The following is a 23341-nucleotide window of genomic DNA, read 5'->3' on the forward strand; positions in this document are numbered from 1 at the left end:
CAGAACGTTCTGGTAGGGGAGCCTCATACACACAATGTCAGGAATGTAGCACATTTTAATGCAGTAAACAGCAGAAGATGTTAGGAGGCACAGACTTCTGTCAATGGTATTTAAAAAGGAATGAGTCTAAATTAGGGTTTAGTAGTGGCATCTAAATTAAGAAAGTGACACCCAATAACAGATTAGCTGTCTGGAAATGGTAGGGCTGATTAGCATAGCATAATTTAAGATAAATATATTTTTAAAGCAGAGCAATGAGCAGATAGAATTTTTAAAGTGAGTTCTTATTAATATCTTAGATTTGTCTCCTCTTAGGTTAGCTAAAATGTGGGGTGTGCACTGAATGCAAATCCAGAAGCCATCTTTGTCACTTTCCCTCTGGGGGAAAGCAGATCCTTTTGTGAGCTCCAGGTCTCTTGTCTGTAAACACTGGGCTTACAAAGACATAACCCTGACCACAGTTTATCAGCGGTTACCCACACAAGCGAAGGTATTTCTCTTTTTCCTCATTTCTACTCTATGTCTCCATTCTTATTATAGTTCCTCATCTCTGCTCAACATATATATTTTGGTCTGGGTCTACATTACTGTGAATGGCATGGCCAGGTTCTTGACTTTGAAGTTTGTTTGCCTGAGGCAAGCCTATAACTGATTAAGCCATTGCCTGTTTGGTTAGTTCTGTTGTGTGTTTTCCTTTCTTCTTTCTCCTCTCAACAAACACTGCTTGTGTATTGAATATGAGCTGTGTGATGACATTGAAAGCAGCACCCTAGATATGACAGGGGCTTGCAGACAGCATGTGCTGTCTCAAGGATGCGTGGAGCCAGCATGCGCAAAGACAAGACGCCCACGTCTCAAGGATGCGTGGAGCCAGCATGCGCAAAGACAAGACTCCCACATCTCAAGGGGGCAACACCTAGAAGAGAAGTGGAGTCCGGAGATGCTGAGCACTTTCTCGGTGCTGTGCTGCAAAGAGTGATAGGGGAGGGTGCAGGCACAGAGCTTATGGCAACAGGACTGAGTTCTGCAAGACCAGCAACGGAGCTACAGGTCACCTGAGTGAGGCAGGGGCTCAATTAGTGTCTTGCTCAGTGCCCAGTGGAATGAAGGTACCAAGCCGAACTTTAGGAGAACTCAGAACTGTCACTCAGGAAGCAAAACATCTAGGTCACTAACTTGCCTCGATAGTTTTGCATAGATCTCAAACAACAGAGATGTGGATTCGTAGGTTAAAAGTTAATCAGTTGTCAAAGACTATGTGGTTGCCCGGGGGTGTCTGATCAGACACCTTGGACCACATTTAGGTCCACGGCCCTACTGCAGCCAGAGTCTGTTGGTGTCCAGGGATCATGCTGCCCCTGGGACCATGCCAATCTGGGTGACCTTTGCCACCACCTGGGTCCATGGTGATAACCAGACCCGGGCTGCTACTGAGGACCATGTCTAGGTTCATGATCCTACCGTAGTTGAGGTCTGTGTTGAAGTCCATGGCCCAAGCTGCCACCAAAGGCCACATGGACCCTTGGGTCTGGGCCACAACCTATAGCCTTGTTGGTGTCCAGGGCCCATGCTGTGGCCAGAGCCATCCTGAAATGGGTGGGTGGGGCATCTACCTGGAGCCTGGGTTCATAGTCCTACTGCAGCCAGGGTCTGCATTAAGTCTGAGTCCCATATTGCCACCAAAGGTCACATAGAAGCCTAGGGTTAGGGCCACAATGTGAGGCATCGGTAGTGTCCAGGAACCACGTTACTATTGAAATCATCCCGACCCGAGTCAGGATGGTCTGTTTGTGCTTCCATCCAAAGTCAAGATGTTGTCCAGGCCCAAGTTGCTGCCAAGAGCCATGTCTGGGTCCATGGTAAAACTGTAGCTGGTATCTGTGTTGATGTTTGAGGACTGTGTCACCTCGGGGTTCATAGGAACCATGCTGAGCTGGCTCCGTGCTTCTTTGGTCCAAGAAAAGCTAGCCTTATCTCTCACTAAACATTCTAGCAAGAGAGCTGGCCCTCATGGGAGAGCGGGCCTCTGTACTTGGGAGAGATGGCCCCAACCCACCCTACCCCACAGGCAGGGGTGAGCCGACCCTGAGGGTATGGGCTTAGGGAAACTGACGCGGGGGAGGAGGGGATGGCTCACCTGAGTCAGGTGGCCCCAGGGACCCAGACTGACCGGCTCAGCTACCACTCGAGCCCACAGCCAGGCCCTGGGTTGACGGCTCTAACATCTACCCCATCTAGGACCTGCTGGAGCTTGTGAAGGGACTGGTCCTGGGGAACAATGCCTGCAGGATTTCTATGACTCTGGGCCTCCTCAGGATACCCCAGAGAAGTTCCAGTGAGGACCCAGGGATGATGTGTGCCAGAAACCAGAGGCCTCGGACCAGAGCAGTGACTCGCTACAGCCAACATTTGCTAGTAAAGCTGACTGGACAAGAGGGTCTACGCTATAGCACGCAAGGATTCCAGCGCCACCAGTGCCGATGAAGTGGGGGAGAGGGAGAAACGAAAGGAGAAACAAAGAGTTTCTTTCTTTTTTTGGTTTGTTTTGTTCTTGTTTTTGCTTGCTGTTTGCTTTGTTTTGAGTTTTCTTAAAATTTTTATTTTGTGGGGGGAGGGCACAGCAGGGGTGAGGGGAGGGTGAACCAGGAGGTGAACAAAATTGGGGTGCATGATGTGAAACTCCCAAAGAGTCGGTAAAGAAAGTAAATTGAAAAAAATGTTAATCCATTGTTTCCAACAAATGTCACTGTAATAAATCTCTCTTTCTGCACACACAGTGTGAAGCGGTGAAGACAGTGGGTGGTAAAAGTGAGCAGACAGCAATCACAGCTGTCAAGCTGTAAATCTCCAGCAGGGAGGGAGGGAGAAGGTTAAAGGAGCTGCAGGCTGCTCCTGGCTTGAAATGACTTCGTACTGCACTTAGCTTCGCTGAAGGCACGAATCCTGAGGCAGAATGAGTGTGCACCTCACTCCGGCTGAACCCCAGGAGCTGTGCAGCACTCCCTAGGAGGTACTGATGAATGACTTACACCTAAACGAGCCCACTAGACTTACCAAGTAGAGTGGGGACAGCGACCCACTAATACATCAGAAAAACCAGGCCGAAGAGCTCATCAAACAGACTAGGCCAACAAAGGATAAAATGCTCTCACCTGAGCCAAAGATAAAGAAGGATGGCCAGCGATGGACGACAGTGGTCCCACTAGCCTGTCATCTCATCCCCCAGTGCACACCAAACTCCTGATTGTCCTTGGGGCTTCAGCATATCACCGAGTCCCACTACCTGTCTCCCCAGGCCACCGAAACCATGGTCCTCTGTCTGTCGCTCTGTCCATCCAGTGACCATGACTCAGCTGGACTCCGTGATCTTGTGGCTCTACTCTGATCACCTCCATACACCTCTAGCTGGGGTCATAAGTATCTAATCGTCTGCAGTGGCTTTCTCTACCTTTCTACTGGCCCTGCCTCTACTTCCAGTAAGGTCTCTTTGAAGTGTGTGATCTCTCTTATACCTTTCTATATACCTACATATATGTGTATACACTTACACACACACACATATATTCTATATCTACACATACCTGTATACTCTCTCTCACACACATATATTCTATAACCTACATATACATGTATACTCTTTCTCACACACACATATATTCTATAACTACACATACATGTATACTCTCACACACATATATTCTATACCTACACATACCTGTATACTCTCTCACACACACATATATATTCTATAACTACACTTACATGTATACTCTCTCCCACACATATATATTCTATAGCCTACATATAGTGTGTGAAGTGTTACATATAATCTGAGATAATGTTAGTAATTAAGATCAGAATAAAAGAACCTGTGATTGCCAAGAGCTGGCTAGCAAAGGAAATCGGGATTTTTTATATATAACAGAAAAAAATAAAACTTTACATAGCGTGTGACTTTATTGTTAACAAACAGCATGATTGAAAGCTGTGACCTGGAACAGCAGGCCAATGGTACTCAGGTGACACTATTACTTAAGAGGGGAGAGACGTGGTCAAGTTTGTAGGCCAAGAGTAAGGATCAAGGCGTGAGCTCGGAGCTTCAGGAGAGCAGAGAGGCCCAGGAAAAGAAGGGGGCCTGCTGGAGAGATGCCTCTGAGTCTGAGTTTCACAGGGTCCTAGTCTGGTTTCTGTCACCATAGCCAAAAGCAACTTGGAGAGGAAAAGGTTTAGTTCATCTTACCCTTCCACATCACAGCGCATCAGGGCTGGAGCCTAGAGGAAGGAACTGAAGCATTGCCTGTAGAAGAATGCTGTTCTCCAGGGCTTACTCAGCCTGCTTCATTGTATAATATAGCCCAGGCCCACCTGCTCAGGGTTGGTACCGCCCACAGTGGGCTGGATCTTCCCACATCAGTCATTAACCAGTAGAATGCCCCTAGGCCAGTCTGATGGAGAAATTTCCTCAATTGAAGTTCCCTTTTCCCAAATGACCATAGCCTGTGTCAAGTTCACACACACACACACACACACACACACACACATACACACACACGCATGCACACTGACCACACTAGAAATTGTGATCAATGCTCTAGAAATACAGAGCAGACTGGGAGTTCACTTCCTGACTAGGAGGAAGAGAAGAAAGAGGTGGTGGGAAAATTCAGAGAGAATTAGTCAAGGGTGAAGAAGAGCTCCACTATGGCTTCTCCAGGGGCCCAGAAGAGACCAGAGCCGGTCAAGCCAGTCCACAGCCATGCCCCTGCCACTTTAAGCACAACGGTATCGTCTGAGCTACTTTTCCTATTTCTATGTTGAAACCCCTGACAAATGCAGCTGAAGGAAGTAAGAGGGTCTGTTTTGGCTGACTGTCCATCATGGCAGGGGCCGATCACAAGACAGCGGCTGAGTCTGTTTGCATCTGAGGTCAGAAGCCGAGAGCAATGAATGTCTGTACTCAACTAACCTTCTTCCTTCTGTGTCGTCCAGGGTCCCAAACCATGGGGGGGGACCCTGGACTTAATTAATTAGATAACTAGCTAAACTTTCCCAAGCAGGAGGAAAGGTGTCTCCTAGGTGACTCTAGAACTGATGAGACTGACAATCTATATTAACCATGACAGGAACTGAGTGAGCTACTCTGCCTTGTTTTTTGACGTAGACGAGACACTACTACCATGGGGTGTGTGTTATTTGCATCAAGGAATGTGTGAAAAGCACACTGTGTTCTTTTTAGCTAATTGTCTCCATTTGTGGATTCATTCTGTGTTAGGATTATAGAAACTAATAAGCAGGAAAACATTCATTCTCTCTCTCTCTCCTCATGTGGACAAAAAGTTTATCTGAAGCTATCAGAGCCCTAAGTCCCCCCTGGATTAATTATGAACACGAGTCCCCCCCCCATCCTCTGTCTCTCTCACTCTCCCATGCTCTCCCTCTGTGTTATTCTCCCTCTCTGTCTCTGTCTTTGTGTGTGTCTCTCTCCCCCATCCCTATCTCTCTCTGTGTGTGTATCTCTCTCTCTCTCCCCAGTCCTGTGGGTATTTTCTTGTTTTAGACAAGACTCATATATCCCAGGCTAGCCTTGAACTTAAGGGTTGGGCATCCTTAGATGTGGACCATCTAGGGTGAACCAGTAGGTGGAGACTCAGCAAAGCGTCTGCACTGTCATCCAAAGGCCATGAGCACTGGCAGAGTCCCTCTTGCTGGGGAGGAATCTTTTGATTAAGTGAGATCCACCCACATTAGAGAGGACTTCCGACCTTACTCAGAGGTCATTAATTTAAGGTGATCTTCATCTTTCGCGGAAACATCCAGAATGATGCCTGACCAAACCTAGGCTCCTTGGTCCAGTCAAGCTGACACATGGAACTGACTGACCATCACAGGCCTTGAAACTTCCTGAGGCTGTGGCAGCTAAGGAGCCCTAGACGAATCACTGTCCTCAGACAGAAATTTCCAGAAAACAGCCATGGACGTAGGAGTGGAAGCTGGGGAGGAAATTAGCAGAAGAGCAAGGTAGGGGTGTGTGAGTGTGATCAAAACACATCATGGACCTGCATGAAATTATCGTAAAACACACTGTTATGTGTTGCCAACAAGTGCTGATATAAGTGCAGGAACGGATGACTCTGAGGATCCCATTTCAGCAGGAGCTTTGGTGGGAGCAGGCCACCTGAGTCTTCCATGCTATTGGTCCACATCAGGCTGCACGTGTGCCCGGTTCGAGGCCTCCTTCAGCCAGGAGGAGCTATCACCAAGTTATAGATTTGCCAATCTCACTTCTCTGAAATAACTGCCAATAAAATACACTATCACTGTGTATTTGGGGGCAGGCAACTGATAAAACTCAGTTGGGTGAACAATAGAGTTAGCGACTTCAGAGTCAACCGAGAAATCTGAATGACAAGATTAACATCCCAGATCTCCAGTCCCTTCCTGCGGATGCTACTGGCTATTTTCTCCGTTCAGTTTCAAAACGCAAATTGTCAGTCTTATGAATGGAGTTTTTATTTCCTTGGGGAAGAGTTTAATTCTCGCCATGCACCGCTCTAACTATTATTTTTTTTCCCTGAATCTAATGGTGTATTTATCCTCCCATGAAGCACTTCGCTCCTCTTCTCTCCATACAAACTTCATCTTCTTTCTCTGAATACTCCCTGGCCTCGCTCTTGAAGTGTCTCCTTGAGGAAGTCACTCTGAAAACCACACCTGTGCTGACGTCTAGTGTGCTACAAAGAGAATCCACCACCTATAGACCTCAAGGGGCCTACCCCATACCCTTTCGGCCACAAATTTAATCACTTACAGGTTGAACGCCAAGGAAAGTTTTAATTGTGCGTATGCACTAGATAGTATTTCAGATGCAAACGTCAGGCCTTCAGTAAGTAGTGTTATCAAAATATGGAGCATGGGAATGTTATTAAAGGGTAGAGAAAAACGATACTCAGGGTCCATACATCTGGCTTCCTGTGACTATTTGCAGTTATCCACAAATGCAAAGCTTCGTGTTTGTTTTCACGAGACAGAACCGTCTGTATAAATAGCCCAGATAGGCCTAGAGCTCCCTATGCAGCGAGGATGATCTCAAACTCCTGATTCTACTGCCTCCAGCTCCCAAGTGCTGGGATTACAGGTGTGTCCCACGCCTTTCCTCCCAGTGAATCCCATTTTAGCTGTAAGGCGGGACATGCCCTGATGTTAGGTGCACTTTGGTAATGGCTTACTCTCCTTTTCGCATTAAGATTGCTAAAAACCGTCTTTCAAATGCCAACGTGCATGGTGTGCCTGCAGGGAGGGGGACACGGTCTTGTCACTGGTGGATTGCTGCGACATCCTGGCACCCTGCAGATTCACCAGCAGCCAGGATCTTCAATGTCCTCGAGGTTTCCCATGGGCAGAATAAAAACCATACTTGTCTTCAAGTGAAATATGGTACCAGCTTTGCCTAACATACTTGCAAGAGAAGAGCTTACCCTAGGCCTGCTGGGCACTGAACCTAAAAGTGAGCTCCAAGCAGAGGGCATTCTGTGATCCACTGAAGCACCAGGGTTAAGGTCCCAGTCAGGTGCCTCCAGGAGAGTCCAGGGTGGCAGTCCCCTGAGAATCCCTCAGAGTCTTCAGATGTTTAATGTCAATGGCACCACATGCCATAGGGACAGAACCCTTCCATCCCATAATCATAACCCTGAGGGAAGACATGTGCACTGGGCCAGCCAGGCACCATGCCCAGGGAAAGGGGAGAAAGGCCTTTATAGAATCTTGGAGGACCAGGGGCTGGCAAAGGGATGGAAGTGCCCACTTCCTCTCTCCTCTTACCCCTTCAACCCACTGTTTGCTTCAGGGCCCTCGTCAAAGGGCGGCAGCTAGAATCTTCAGACCAATCAGATAAACTGGCTAGATGCCTCTTCAGATTCCAGAACACTTGGAAATGATAATCCTGCCAAGAGTGGCTCTGTAACCGATGATCTGGGTGACAGGTTGCAGTTAAAAACGTCATCGATTGAACCTAAAACACAGTAAAGAAGGTGCTCATTATGACATCACGACAGGAAGAGAAAGGGCCATCAAAACTCATCCACAATAGCCACTTCAGTAACGAGTCCTGGCTTCCGCGGGGACACTCAAAGAGCTAAACAGAAATGTGCTGATTTTTGCTCATCAGTGCTAGTTCTGCTGGCTGGGTGTGATGGCATGTGCCTTTAATCCCAGCACTGAGGAGGCAGAAGCTGGTGGATCTCTGTGAGTTCATGACCAGCCTGGTCTACAGAGCAAGTTTCAGGCTAGCCAAGGCTACATAGTGATACTCCATCAAAAAGAAAAAAAAATATTAATTGACACCATTGCTATGACTACTACTTGCTTTCCAGAGGGCTGGAGATTTGGGGTAAAGAGCAGGTGTTGAGAAACAGATGCTTAGGACAGAGGTCAGAGGTCAGAGGTCAGGGGTCAGATTTTGTTGGAAGATGAAAACAAGCCCCCTACTACTGAGCTGCATTCCCAGCTAGAGGTCAGCTTCTGATACCAACAGAACAGACTGCCAACCTTGGTGGGCTGCCAGTCAGTCTGAGAGCTGGGTGCCAGGCTCGGCAGCCTGCCAGCGCGACAGGTGTGCCGTAGCTGTGCCATCGGCAATGCAGGCCAACTCCCAGGGCCATCCTCTCCATTGCTCTTGAGCCGAGGAGGCCCTAGGCCTGGCTCGGGGGAAACTTTCTAGGAAGCACGACACTTTCATTCCACATGTGCCCTAGTGGAAACGCAGGTACAGAGGGTGAGTCACAGTGACTTAGGAATGCTGCTCAGGATGCTGGGGCCAGTGGGTGAGATTGAGGCCCAGGCAAAGGTGGCACAGTCAAAGCAAGGCGAGACCACACACAAAGCTTTGGATTGTAACGTGAAGGAGAAAGCAGAGGCAGAGAGATAAAGCTAAGACAAGATGGATCGGGGATGGGGACCGGTGGGGGGAATGAAACAGACAGAAGCTGAAATGGGGGGGAGGGGGGAGAAACAGAGATCGAGAGAAAGAAAGACAAGAGAAAGAGGGAAAGAGTGGGGCATTGATGGAGGCAGAGGGCGGGAGGGAGGGGGAAAGAGGAGAGGGAGAGAGACAGACAATTTCCGGGATAAGAAGCCCCTGAGTAAGGACATCCGCTGTACACAGAGGAAGAAAGAACTGTCATTAAATACAATTAATCTAGACGGTTGACATCTGCGCTGCAGAGCACTGCAGGGCCCCGGGCCGCAGGTTGCTGCAAACACCCACCCAAGAAAGCCCTGATTCTGGAAGCGCTCTGGGGCCCAGGCTAGCTATCCCTCAGAGAGCGACTCACAGAGGAAGGCACCATCTGCCTGAGCCACGCACATTTCAAAACCAAGAGCCCGCCATATGTCATGTTCGGTTGGTAAATGAAACCTTCCCAGGAGTTATTCTTGTAGTATCTGAGAGCCCTTCGGAACACACCATTAAGACAGAGACCACGGCCACAGAGCCTGCAAGCTGGTGGATGGCTGTTACCGGGAGTGCACACAGATGAATGGGGGAGGCAGCACTCTTTCCAAAATAGTCGAACTCTGTGCTGAAGTGAGCACAGATACTTAAATCAACAGTTTTTCATTTAAATTAGCATTTTGCATTTGCTGCATCAAATAACTGATATGTCAGGAAACACACTACCTCTTTCTTCCCTTTTCTTTTCTTTGTTCACTTCTCTTCTTTTTGTCTGAAACAGGATCCCCCCCCCATGTTGCCTAGGCTAGCCCCCCCAAACTCCTGGGCTCAATTCATCCCCCTGCCTCACTGTCATATCCTGCTAATAAGACAGGGTACACACCACTGTACCCTGCTTCTCGTTTAGGCTAACAAACACCTCTTATTCCTTCCTCCCCAGGTTGCAGGTATCAGGTGCTGATCTGGACCTTGCTATGTAGTCCAGGCTGGCACTGAGCTCCCAGAGCGCTGGGATTAAAGCCGTGTACCCAGGTATCATCGTTCTCTTTGGATGGAGGCAGGCCTCTGGCGTTTCACTTAGCGGCCACTTGGCTCTCGCTCCGGGCTCCACCCTTTGAGCTAGCCATCTTTCCCACCCTCTGGGAGTGTGGGACATACCTCTAGATGTGACACTGAACTTCCGGTCAGAGAAACTACTCCTTCGGATTAGAGGTTCGCTCATTTTATCCAGAAATAACTTAATTGTTTCTTTCTTTTCGGGGTTCATGCTTGTCAAGTTCAGAACCTTCCCACGCACTTTTACGGTGGAATTGCTGAGCCCAAACCAGTAAAGGAAATCAAACAGGGCGTCTGCCTTGAATTCGTAGGCGAAGCTCAAGTTCTGCCCATTCAGCACTTCAGTTCCTGGGGGAAAAAAATTCTGCACGACTTCCTGGAAATCAAACTGGGGGTAGGGGGGAAGAGAGAGAGAGAGAGAGAGAGAGAGAGTGTTAAGTGACATGGCGTACAAAACCACATGGACATTACAGAGCCAACCACAGCCCGAATGTCCGCAACCTTGCGCTCTGAGGAGGAGCACAGCAAGGGCTGCTGGTCGCTTTGTGGAGAGGCAGCCCTCCTGACTAAAGCCCGGCTCACCTGAAGTCGGTAGCTTTCTCCGATCACTGAGGAAATGGCCATGTCCATTCCTTGCTCTATCTGTCTCCTTATCTTGGGGTGCCTTGTGTTCACAAGAAATGCATAGGTCCTTTCTAGAAGAGGCAAGCAGAAGTCAGAAAGAGTATCTGTGTGACCCGAACGTGCTTCTTCCAGTTAGCAGAATCAGGCCCGTAGCCGCTTCGGAAGATTTCATGTGTTATGTCCTCTTTCCCGACAGCTTCCTCGGGTGCCCAGAAAGACTTCTAGCAATGTTCCCTAGAACCTTGTCAATGTGAATGACGCTATGGGCTACTGTGAATGCAGGCTTGGGCTTCAGCTACCTTGGAAATCAAAAGCCCCTTCCACGAGAACTTTCCCTCCACAGTGTGTCTTCAGTGTGGAAAAGGTTCTTTCTGCAATTTTTTTTACATTTGTTTATCGAGTGTGTGGTGTGTGTGTGTGTGTGTGTGTGTGTGTGTATATGTGTGTGTTTATGCATGTGCACACACAGAAGGCAGGGGACAGCTTGCTCCAGTGGGTTCTCGCCTCCACATTGTGGTCTCCAGGATGGAATTTAGGCTCCCTAAGCCAGTAAGCCAGTAGTTCTCAACCTGTGGGTTACGACCCCCACAGGCGTCAGATATCAGATATCCTGCATGTCAAATCGTTACATCATGATTCATAACAGTAGCAAAACTACAGTTATGAAGTAGCAACCATAATTTTATGACTGAGACTCACAACAATGTGTGGAATTGTATTAAAGGGTTGCAGCATTAGGAAATTTGAGGACTACTGCTTAAGATACCTCCATTGCTCCAGGCTAGAGTCCCAAGCACCAAGGCCTTGGAGGTGGAGTCTGCCCCATGAGTCTTGCGCAACACATACAATATAAACAAAGGGAAGATTGTTTCTTCATTTTAAAAAAATTGAAATATTATTAACCAATTATCTCTTTCCCAGCCCAAGAACCAAGCCCAAATTAGTTTATCAAGCAAGGCAAAGCATGCATGCCCACCTCTGCTTACAGGCATAGACCAGCTGTTATATGGTTTTGAGAATATCTATTACCTTTGAGATATCTCAGAGACAAACCCTGTGGGCCAAAGGCAAGCATTTACATTTTTAAGGAGTGCATTTTTTTGAAGATTTATTTCTTTCGATTGACATATATGGGTGTTTTGCCTGCGTGTATATCTGTGAGCCACTTGGATGCCTGGTGCTCTCAGAGGTCAGTAGAGGACACCATATGCCTAGAACTGGAGTTGCTGCTGGTGATAGCTCCACCTGGATGCTGGGACTAGAACCCCGGTCCCATGGAAGAGCAGCCAGTGCTCCTAACTGCTGAGCCATCTCTCCAGCCCTGGATGCATTTTATACAAATCTTACTCATTTTTAGTTTTCTGACCCACGTTTTCCCTCCTCCTGAATTTTTAAAAGGAGCTTTAGATAGAAACCACCTTATCTGCTATTTGAGACGAGGGATAAAGCGAACAGCTACTTGGAACCGGGAACCAAATTTCATGCGGACCCACCAGCATCTTTCAAAGGCTCATTAAACGCCCAGGTCCAGCCTGTGCCGCAGCTAGGCAGGAGGCACACTGCACATCCACAGATCTGTCGGTCTGCGTGTTTACCACGACAGGCTTCTAGAAGACAGCAGAGCTTGTCTGGAGGATGGGGAGCTCCTACTGTGCATAAACTGTAGTCTAGAATGGCAGGAGGGCTGACATGTTGCCTTAGTTACGGTCTTCCTCTTGCAAGCTTAGCCATCTTTTGGCTTTGATAATTAAAGAACCTTTTCACGCCCTCGCTTTTCTCCCAGCTGGCCAGCTGTCGTGGTCCTATGTCTTTACCCGTAGACGTTACCATGCAATTACGCACGCTCTCTGAACCTCTTGCAGAGTCCTTCTTGTGCCACTCTCGGAACTTTGATTAAAATGCTGAACTAAGAGTTCTCATTCTTTCTTTAGATCACTCCTAGGGGGAACAAGTCAGGGGGTGCACTTGTACATCTGCGAGTTACAGTCCTGGAGACCTGGCCAGCTTCCAGGACATCACCAAACCAGATCACACGTGGTACCAGGATGTGGCTGATCACATGTGGCTGGTCACCGCTGGCTGTGCTCTGGCCTCTCCAGCAAACAAAGCATTCTGACTTTGAGTAGGGATGATGAACAGAGAGTGCTCCAGTAACCGAGGGGGTGGGGGGAGGCTTGAGGGAGTCTGTCTGAAATGAGCCAGTCACTGGTTATTACCTTGAACTCACTTTAGGAATACTACTTAGGCCAGGTGGTGGTGGCACACATTTTTAACCCTAGCACTCAGGAAGTAGAGGCAGGTGGATCTCTGTGAGTTCGAGGCCAGCCTGGTCTACAGAGTGAGTTCCAGGACAGCTAGGGCTACACAGTGAAACCCTGTCTTTCTTTCTTTGTTTGTTTGTTTTAAAAAAAGCAAAGTTTCTCTGTAGCTTTAGAGACTGTCCTGGAACACCCAGAAGCACAAAACCTAAAGTACCTACAACTACCCTCAAGGTAAAAAAAAAAAAATCTTAGTTTCCCTCATCTTTAAAACAAGGACAGAATATGTACCTCACAGGGATGCTGGCTCTGCATCCTGCCACAGTGAACTTTACACCTTTATCATAGGAAAATCATTAACTGTGGGGACAGAGGGATGAGTCCCGAGCTAAAAGCACAAACTGCTCTTACATAGGACCTGGATTCCATTCCCAGCACCCACATCCGGTGGGTGACAGTTGCCTGTAACTCCAGCTCCAGGCCAGGAGATCCAATGCCCTCCCCTGGTCCCCAAAGATACTGTACACACACATGTTCATGTACTACACTGGACACACACACATTTTAAAATGAAATTTAAGGACTGGAGAGATGGCTCGGAGGTTAAGTGCATTGGTTTTTTTTTTCCCAGAGATCCTCATTTGGACCACAGGTCCCGCAGGTTGTTAGTCCAGCTAGTGATAAGAAAACACACCTCAGACACAATATTTGATACATGGGAGTTTCACTACTCCGACCATTCCTCCAACCCCAAAAGGACCAGAATGTCAAATCATTTCCTGTCTAGAAAGAAAGTCAAACCTCTGAAGGCTCCGTGTCAGGTCACTTCCTTCCTGAACAGGAAGTGAGAAGTGTGTGGCGGGGGTGTCCATCATTAGAGGTTGGCTGATCCAGCGTTGTGTACAGCGCTCCAGATGGCTGCACAGAACAGATTGCTCGCTGTTGCCCTTGGCATGGCTGACGTCTACCCTCCCTTCTTTGGGCCTCTCTCCTACCTTAGCCTGCCACCCAGCAAGACAGAAACAAATGAAGACTATTTATACACCTACCTTTGGAGGTGTCCTTCTTGGTCAGCACGTTAGCAAAGAACAGCATGGGCTTGCTCAATATGGTTTCTCTGTAGTCTTTATAATCAGAGTAGGTGGTCAGTTCCACGTATCTGCGGGAAGAGGAGAAATAACTGCAGATGTAGCGCCTGTTTCCACATAAGGAAGGTGACGTACTGACAGGACATAAGCCTACCTCAGCCCTAGCCTTTGAGGAATGTTTCTTAAAACGTGTCCTAATAAAGATCATCATATCTTACACACATAAGGAAATCACCTTTAAGTCGTTGCTGAGTGTCTGAGGGTTCTGTGGTCCTTGGGGTGGATTGGTATCAATGTGTTTGAGGGAAGCCTTTAATATGATGAGACCAATGCCCTACATCACATGAGCAAAGAGTTCATCTGAAGCTGTCAGAGTCCTGAGTCCCCCCCAGATCAATAATAAACAACCCCTCCTGTCTCTGTCTGTCTCTCTCACTCTCCCATGCTCTCCCTCTCTCTATGCTCCCCTTCCTCTGTGTGTCTCCCCGCCTCGCGCGTGCGTGTGTGCGTGCGTGTGTATGTGTGTGTGCGCGCACGCATGCGTGCGTCTTTCTCTGCTGTCTCTCATGGCCTGGTCCTGTCTGCCAACCATGTTCAGTCTACTGCTTTCTTTCTCTGCTCTGGACTCTTCCACATGACTGTTATATAACTGCCTCTGGCTATTCTCTCTCTCTCTCATAACTATAGTTTAAAAAAAATTCCCTTAACCATAAAAACGAACAAAAAACGCAGAACAGAAGAGGTAGAATTCGCTGACCCTTCTTCAGTGGATTCATCCTGCCTAAAAGGTCTGGAATTTTCCCTCTCCTCCCCACGTCCCCCCGAAATCCCAAGAGAAGCGCAACCTCCTGCATGGGTCATGCCATTAATCATCTTTCCTACAGACTATTACTAACTCACATTTCTTCCATTCTCGGGTCATGTAATTACAAAAACCAAACTGTTAATGGATTTCTGCCCATATCCTCATTAAATGTAGCTTCCTTGGTTTTGTGTTGTTATTCTACTCCAGAAAGTTCTCTCTGAGTCAGTCCTGACTCTCATCTTGTGAGTTAGCTTTCCTTCACTACCCTCCCACTTTCCCAAACAGCCTTCATATGCCTCTATATGGTTAATAAAAAGATCCAAATGCAAACCGGCTTCCTTCAAGGGTATAGTAGTCTGGATGAGAGTGGCCCCCATAGAATCATATGCTTGAACGCTCGCTCCCCACTTAGTAGAACCGTTAGCGAAGAATTAGAAATTGTGTGGTCTTGTTGGAAGAGGTGTGTCACTGGCTGCAGGTTTCAAAAGCCAATGCCAAGCTCTCTCTCTCTCTCCCTCTCTCTCCCTCTCTCTCTCTCTCCCTCCTCCCCCCTCTCTCTCATCACTGAATTTTGCTATCACCAAGTTGTCTTCAGCAAACCCATACACAGTACAAGAAGAAGAAGCATCAAGTCAGAAGCAATCATTAGCTAGAAGAATAAAGGGGCCCTTAGAATGCTGTGACAAGCCTCTTGCCACGCTGTAGGGCTCAGAGAGTCATGGCTGGATGCAGAGGAGAGGATCTAGGAAGTCCCACACCGAGTCTGTGTGTAAACTATACGGAGTCACGCACTGCGTGTAGAGTGTGAGCCAAAGGAAACAACTGGACGGTAGAAGCAGGCGCACCGGAACTTGCCTGCCTTTGATGATTCGGAGGACATTTAAAGGTTCATCCATTCCGGGTGTGTGCAAATGCTGTATATCGGAGAATTTTGACAGCATAATTTATAGAAATGGAATACATTCCCTATGTCTAACCTGGTTACAAAGAAGAACCACAGGAATCCCTTCTTATCCCCCCGAAAGCCGTGGAACCATTGGACGGCACCGCGTCTGCACACAGTACTGCAATCTGCAATACCCAGACAGTGGAGCTGAGAAGCCAGAAGTCTAAATGACGGCAGATGGGTAGCATATATAGCCTGGGCACTCAGGACAAAGGAATAAGCCACGTGCTGGGGTGGGAAGGAATGACACAAAAGATTGCGCTGTGCAGTTCACAATAGTGCACAATTTAAAAAGTTCGATGCATTGACTTCTGAAGCTTTCAGTTTAGTTTTTGACCCATGTTAACCACTTAAGTCACCTAAGTGAAAGGCAGCCACTCTACCTCATTAATCTCAGTCCCAGTTCCCAATCATAGTCCCTTTGTCTAACGTGTCAAAATCCCAGTGAAATAAGTAAATGTGGGTGCTTATTTGAAATTTAGGATTGTAAAATTTGAACATATAAATCATTACAAAACAAAAACGATCAGAGGGTCTCGCCATTCCGTTCCACAGGTCTTTCCGTGTCTGCCTGACATTTAGTTATTGCTTTTAATTCAGGATGTCTTACTAGCTGGCACTAGGGACCAGTTATTCCGTGTTTAATCACAAACACTTCTGAATTAGTAATGCAAATATCACCTCCGTGCCCTGAATATTATGTTTGCTAAAGTTAGCATAGGGGGTGGTAAAATGTAAACAGCTTTAAGGTTACTTTAAGAGAACAGGTCCTTCTAATGATCATGTCTTCATTTTACACTGTCCCCAAATTACTTTTATAGACTATCACTTTCTAAGCCTGACCTCAGGGCAAAGATCTGAGGCAGGACAATGTCAGAGAAAGCCATGTTTCAAAATTAGATGTAATTCAAGTCCAAGCTCAGTGATGTGTGAACTCCATTCTAGAACCAAGGCTCACAGCGACCCCAAGCCACATCTAACCTTGACCGTCAGTCATAGCTCTCTGTGACCTGCTGTGAGGTGGGTCTGCGAACACAAAAATGAGCAAGAGTCACGTGGTACATTTGAGAGCCAGCTACAACCCATTATTTCAATGTGCAATGATAGCGGTAGAAGTCCTTCTTGCTCAGGGTGTGGTCCCTGGACCGCCTGCATCAGCCTGCCTGAGAATTCATCCAAGTGCAGAACTCAAGTCCCTGCCCAATTTCATCCACCCAGAACCTGTGTTTTCATCGAGAACCCCAGGAAACTTGCATGTTAAGTTGCCAACAGTTTGAGAAACACTAACAGAAGAGGGTGTCCCACCACTCAAACTTAAAAGTTGGCCCATCATTCACACACAGAGACAACGGGGAAAGCCAAGGTAGGTAAGGGTAGGAGATGGCCAAATACACATAGGCAAGGAGCAAGAAGGCTGCTGTAGCTGACAGGAGGCGCAGCTGGAGAGGGCAGAAGGCAGGCAGCCATTTAACAATGACCGGGTGTGCTGCTACTAAGAAGCAGGTAGCATAGCTTAAAACCAGAGCGAGGCTCTGGGGGAGCCAAGCCAGGAAGCCTTGGAGTGGCTGGGCTGTGATCTCTGAGGCTGTTTAACTTTTCCTGAAACTCATTTCCATCACCAACAAAACAGGCAAGCTTCCCATGAGGGTGACCAGATCCAATACGGTTCACATTTTTGGTTTGTATTTTGGGCTCCAGTATGAGGCTCAGTAATGATACAGAAACTAATGGCTGACAAAGGCACAATATGTACCAGTATTTGTTTCTTTGGGACTTCATCAAGTCTAATTCTAATACTGAGGTGATTCATTTTTAAGAGGTTTTATTTTTCATTATGTATGTACATGTCTCTGTGGATGGGTTTGTGAATGTGGATGCAGTGCCCACAGAGGCCAGAAGGGGGCATCAGGTACCCTGGAGCAGGAGTTGGAGGCAGTGGAGAGCCATCTGCTGTGGGTGCTGGGAATGAAGTCCTGACTTCACTAAGCCCGTTTTATAAGGTGATTGCTATTCTCATTTGACAGCTGAGAAAACTTACGTTACAAAAAGTAAGAAAATGTCCCAGGGTCCCTCCCCAGACGCAGTGCAGGGCTTGCCGCTCGGGCTCACATACACTTCCTCAAGGCTGGCTCTCACCCTACTCACTGCTCAGGGTGCAGACGGATGGGTGTCACGCTGTGTCCTGGGGAAGGATGCCGCACAAGTCAGTTTCTACATCTGAGACGGGAGGGAGAGCAGGAGGTCACAGGACCGGGCCCAGCTGGCCGAGTAGAGACTTCCATGCTGACACAGGGAACTGCGGCCCTGCCAGAGCTGGCAGAAGGTTGTCACTTCTCACTGGGATGAAGATGAGGCTTGGACAGCCCAGTCTTACTCTCTTTACCCACAGTTCCCAAGCGTTTCTACCCCACAGGGCGCCCTGACAGAAGAGGGTTGCTTATCTCCTAGTTGGTCGGCTATGGGTAGAGTCAGATTCTATATCTTCTTCCTTAAAAATCCCACCCTTAGCTCCTTTATCAGACTGATTTATACTCTGTGTGAACAACTGACGGAAACCCAGTTATTTATCTGAAGGCCTCCAGAAGTGTGAGAAGCTGCCACTCCATTGGAAAGCAGAACTGCTTTTTGCTTGTGGCAGTCTCCTGAGCACACGGGCATAGTCCGACAGTCCTGCTTCGCTCAGCCGATGCCAGCGTCTTCCATGGGTTCATTGCTAACCTTCATTTTCCCTTCATAAAAAAAAAAACAAACAACAGCAATAGTGTCCACGTTGTGTGATTTCACACGATGATACTGGCGAAATACTTTGCACCCTTCTGGGGACTCAAGTCAACATTAGCAGCCACACTTCTTTTATTTATTTAGATTACCCAGAAGCCTCTTTCATGCCAGGAGAGCCGTGCACAGTGCAGAGGTCATATTTGCCAGACATTGCCAATGCATGTCAGTAATAGGCTGCATCCTAAGGGAAAGATGGTATGTGTGTCTGTCATTCTGTCTGTCCGTGTATGTATGTCTCTCTCTGTGTGTGTCTGTGTATATCTGTGTATGTGTCTGGGTATGTGTGTCTGTGTGTGTATGTATGTACGTATATGTTTCTGTGTATGTGTGTGAATGTATCTATATGTATGTGTGTGTGAATGTGTGTGTGCATGCACAACGATCAATGTGGGTTTGTCTTTCAAGTGTCTTTGTGACCATTACATACGGGTAGAGTCCTGAGCAGGCTTTAGATATGACATGGACAGAAATCTTGAATGATGATGATGTTGATGGTGGAGATTTGCTCATTAACTCCACAAATTAAAACAAATATTTTAAAGCAGGTTTTCAGAGGGGCTTTATGACCATCACTAAACAACCAGGAAAGGCTTGCCTTCCATAATTTACTTAGTGTTGTGTTGAGAAAAATATTAAGTATCAGAAAAAAGAACCCGAGAAAGGAGGAGAGGTGCCTTCAGTGAGGGGCTCGTTTGGGTGCCAAGGGCAATGACTCCTAGCACTTTGGAGTTTCTTGGGAAAGGAGCCCAGGAAAGGAAGAGAACACACCTTGAGGCCTTGCACCTTGACTACACTATGGACAATTCCTCACACAAAATGCTCATCGTGGGGGCTAAAAATCTAAGTAATTAGTAGAGCAAGGATTCTTAGCCACACGTCTTTGAGCATCTGAGTTGGCCGGGGACACTGGTACTGCATCTCCATTTCTGAGAAGGTCTGTGTACCATTCTCAAAGGCCAGTAGTGCAAAGCGCTGAAGATCCTGCTCCTGCCTTTCTCAGTCTAACTGCCTTGGCAGCTATTCTTGGTTAGATGCCATCCCGCAACTCAGGCAGGAATGTGGTGGCTGCAAAAAAAGATAAAAACTCTCTGAAGTCCATCACCGCTAGGCCTCAGCTTGTTACAACAAATGTCAGGTTCCTATTGTGAACAGACAGACTCTGCTGATGCCAGACACATTGAAACCAGGCTGCTCGCCTACACCAATTGCCCAGCTTTGAGAAAATCCAACTGGAGTGTTATGCCAACAACACTCAAAATCGGTGAACCCTATGCCACAGTAGCAATAACATCAAATTGAACGCTATTTTAGATAAATAGATAGATTATATATGCATACATAGATAAATAGGTTATATGTGCATATGTATATGTATATATACAGAGAGAAGACATGGCTTGGGTGTCTATATTGACAGAAGTAGGATATGCTATGGAGACAGACATCCTGAATCCACTTGGTTTGGGCTATGCACACACTCTCTTCTAATATTGCACTTAGCCACTTGCAACCCTTACCTACAAACTGCACACACACACGCATACACACACACACACACACACATACACACACACACACACACACACACACACACCAGAGCAATGCACTTAGCAACCTGTTAGCAATCTAGAACACCCATCTGCATCGAGACACAGCTCCCACTGGGAACAGTGGAATAACTTTCTCCCCCATTTAACAACCATCGAACTTAAATTCTATTTAATTATACACTCATCAGGCCAGTTGGGAGGGTGGGGGGCAATCCGACCTGAACTAGCTTTGAGTACATTCACAATAAGGCAAGCTGTGCTCTCTAATGAACTATAGAATCCTCCAATTACCATCTTATGCCCGTGTATTATCAGTGTGGATGATTAAAATCAGATGCAACGTGGAAAGGGGCGGGTGTAGTGAGCAACAGCCTACATAATTCTAGCCCATCAATCAAAACAGACCCACCCAAACGACATCCGTCAGAAACCAGCTCCTCTGTTCTCTTCTGGTCTCCACGGGGACCAGACACACACATGACATACATACAAACAAGCATGCAAAACGTCCAAACAATAAAAATAATCTTAAAAAAGGAAAAGAAAAGGAAACCAGCTCCACCTTCCTTTCCACCATAGGAAGAAGCCTCGGGCAATACGGGCCTTGAATGTCTTCATTCAAGGGGTCCACTGTCACTCTTAATAGTGTATTCCTGACTAATCCGTACTACTGCTTTGTTTGATTGAAGTTATGCAGGGGCTGGAGAGATGGCTCATCACAAGCCTGTACTCCAGCCACGCACACACGCACACTCAGATACGCCTACACATCATTTTAAAATAGTAAGAAAGAGAGTCTCTTGGAAAAATAAAGCTTCCCTGTTACTTTTGCAATCATTTTTCTTTTCATTAAATTCCAAGAATCTGGAAACATCCAGGTGAAACCTGTGCCACAATGCTATCTTCAGGGTCAATGACAACTGGATCCATCTTATTAATCGGAGCAAAAGAATGTTGAGAAGGCTAAGTTCGGGATGCTCCCACTTCCCGGGTGCTGTCCTGAGCTCAGTCCTCCATCTAGAAAACGCTCTCTAGTCAGACTGGCTCGCTCCCAGCCCTCTTCAGACTGCCGGCACAGTTAGAGAAACTCCCACCATGCATGTCCCCTACGAGAAAACATGCTGCAAATACCACTCTTCAATGGAGAAACATCTCAGTGGACTGTGTATCTCCGAGGTACGAAAGCCCTCGCACAATTGTGTATGTGAGGGGAAGCCAGGGTGTATAAAATGCACTTGCATCCTGAAAAAAGTTAATGACTAGCCTTAAATCTATTCTAAAGTTTCCAGTATTATATACTAAGATTTGGGGAGCTGATTGATGCCAAGTGCCTTACCTTGGCTTCAGGTCACTGGGAGCGTTGTAATCGTGCGTGCGTGTGTGTGTGTGTGTGTGTGTGTGTGTATACATGTGTGAGCGCATGCAGGTGCACCAATGCAAACATGTCTGTCCTTCTTACTAGTTTCAAACAGGTTCTCTCACTAAACCCGGAACTTGTCAGTTTAGGGACAGGGTGGAGGCCAGCAAGCCCCGGGGTGAAGTCCTGTCCCCATGCCCCTATGCACTGGTGTTCCAGGCACACGGACATTTTCACACGAGGGCTGGAAATCGGAACTCAAGTCCCCTCACTTCAGGAGCCGAGCTGTCTCCCCAGCCTAAACCTGCTTTCTAACTGAGCGCCCCCCTCTTCCTCTTACAAACTATTTCCCTACCAAGGAGAAAGTCTTGGTAGGGAACGTTTTCTCAGGCATTTAAAATGCACGCCACCCTGAGGGTCCTTCCTGCTGTGGGAAGAATGCAGCATCAACGTCTCATTTGCTTGGCCCTTGGGGTCCACCCTCTCCACAGAGTACACACATCACCGTTTCCCAGGGGCAAAGGCATTATGTCTTCACATCTGGCGGACTGCATCACTCAGACACAGCTGGTTCTGGGACACTCAGAACCCTACTAAACATGTGTAAGGGCTGTGTATCTTTGTCTTCCTTGGCACTGAGCCAAGTGGAATCCAGCATGGATGGCCCTCCCTCCTGCCACTGAGATCAAAGCCCAGTTCCACATCCTTCAAGTCTATCACGGGGTGTTTTTCCCTTTGGCCACAACAATTTCTGAGAACCATTGGATGAAGGCTGGGATCTCTCAGTGCTCTGTAGCAAACCCGGCAGATACACTCTGTGCTTATTTCTGCCCAAGCTGGCTAGTTACCCAAGAGTCAATAACCTGGGCTTCTGGGAGCTTTTCTTCTCCACTAGGGTTGCTTGGTGTAAGAAACACCAAGAGAGCAACTGCCCCCAAGAAAATAACCTTTTTGCACGTTCCTGCCGAGTAAAGTTATTAGTGCTCACAACTACAGCTAGGTGTGAGGATCTGCATCCTAGACCTCCCCTGAGGGGTGAGCCAGCGGGCTGAGCTCATCTGACCCATTTAATGGGCATAATGGAAAAAGCAGCCACCAGCTGGAGTGTTGGGTGGGGCTGAGTGTGCTCCCACCCTGTACTTCCTACACTGTCGGCAAGACACCCTTATTAGCTGTTACAAGAAAAGCACCCTCCAAGACAGACAAACACCCTTCTCAGCTGCTTCAGAAAAAAAAAGGTTAGGCTGTGGACAGCAGGTAGGGTGGCCAGGTCTCCTGGAAAGATGACAGCAGCCAGGTAGATTTGCAGGGACAGAGCTACAGGCTAGGGCGAACGGCGTAGCCACCCACCTCTTGATGTAGCTGCTGAGGCGGTAGACCTGCCCATCGAAGCTCACTAGGCCATCCCCGAAGACGTTGAAGCCCCCTCGCGCGTCCGTGGGCTCCCCAGGCCCGGGCACCACGAGCTGCTCGCCACGCAGCTGGAAGGCACCAGGCTGTAGGCGGAGCAACTGCGACAGGGGCAGCAGGGCCAGTTCGCAGTCGCACGTCCAAAGGCTGCGGAGCTCCCCGGAAGAAATGGAGGTCAGGCTGGGTCTAGCCACAGGCTCGCACGCTGCGGTGGCCATACCCAGGCTGTGGCTCGGTCCCCTTCCTACACTGAGGATGGCCAAGTAGGATGATTAACTACTCCACACAGCAGTCGCTCCGGAGCCCTCCTGTCACCCTTAAGGCTGCCTGGCTGCCCGCCGTCGAGGAGTGCTGCAGGCAGGGCACCGAGAAAGCGGTCCCCGCGCTGCGCAGCCCCTTTTATCAAGCGCCGGGCACGCCCCTCCGGCCCCCAGGCAGGACCCCAGATGCTCCACTCCAGCAGAGCAATCAGCGTTTCATAACTTGGCGCTCTCCCACCTCGCCTGCTCACAGCCAACA

At 47.9% G+C, this 23341-nt stretch overlaps 1 protein-coding gene across 1 annotated transcript; it reads right to left on the minus strand.

The window, feature by feature from the left end:
- Positions 1-6715: 6715 nt before the first annotated feature.
- On the minus strand, positions 6716-23140 carry Medag (mesenteric estrogen dependent adipogenesis). The gene is made up of 5 exons (XM_038346333.1): positions 22763-23140; positions 13935-14044; positions 10586-10698; positions 10106-10391; positions 6716-8008 (listed from the first exon to the last, which is right to left on the minus strand). Exons 1-5 carry the CDS (start codon positions 23038-23040, stop codon positions 7884-7886), a joined length of 912 nt encoding a protein of 303 aa, XP_038202261.1. The 5' UTR covers positions 23041-23140; the 3' UTR covers positions 6716-7883.
- Positions 23141-23341: the final 201 nt, after the last annotated feature.

The sequence above is a fragment of the Arvicola amphibius genome, chromosome 10, assembly GCF_903992535.2.
Source record: "Arvicola amphibius chromosome 10, mArvAmp1.2, whole genome shotgun sequence".
Lineage (NCBI taxonomy): Eukaryota > Metazoa > Chordata > Mammalia > Rodentia > Cricetidae > Arvicola > Arvicola amphibius.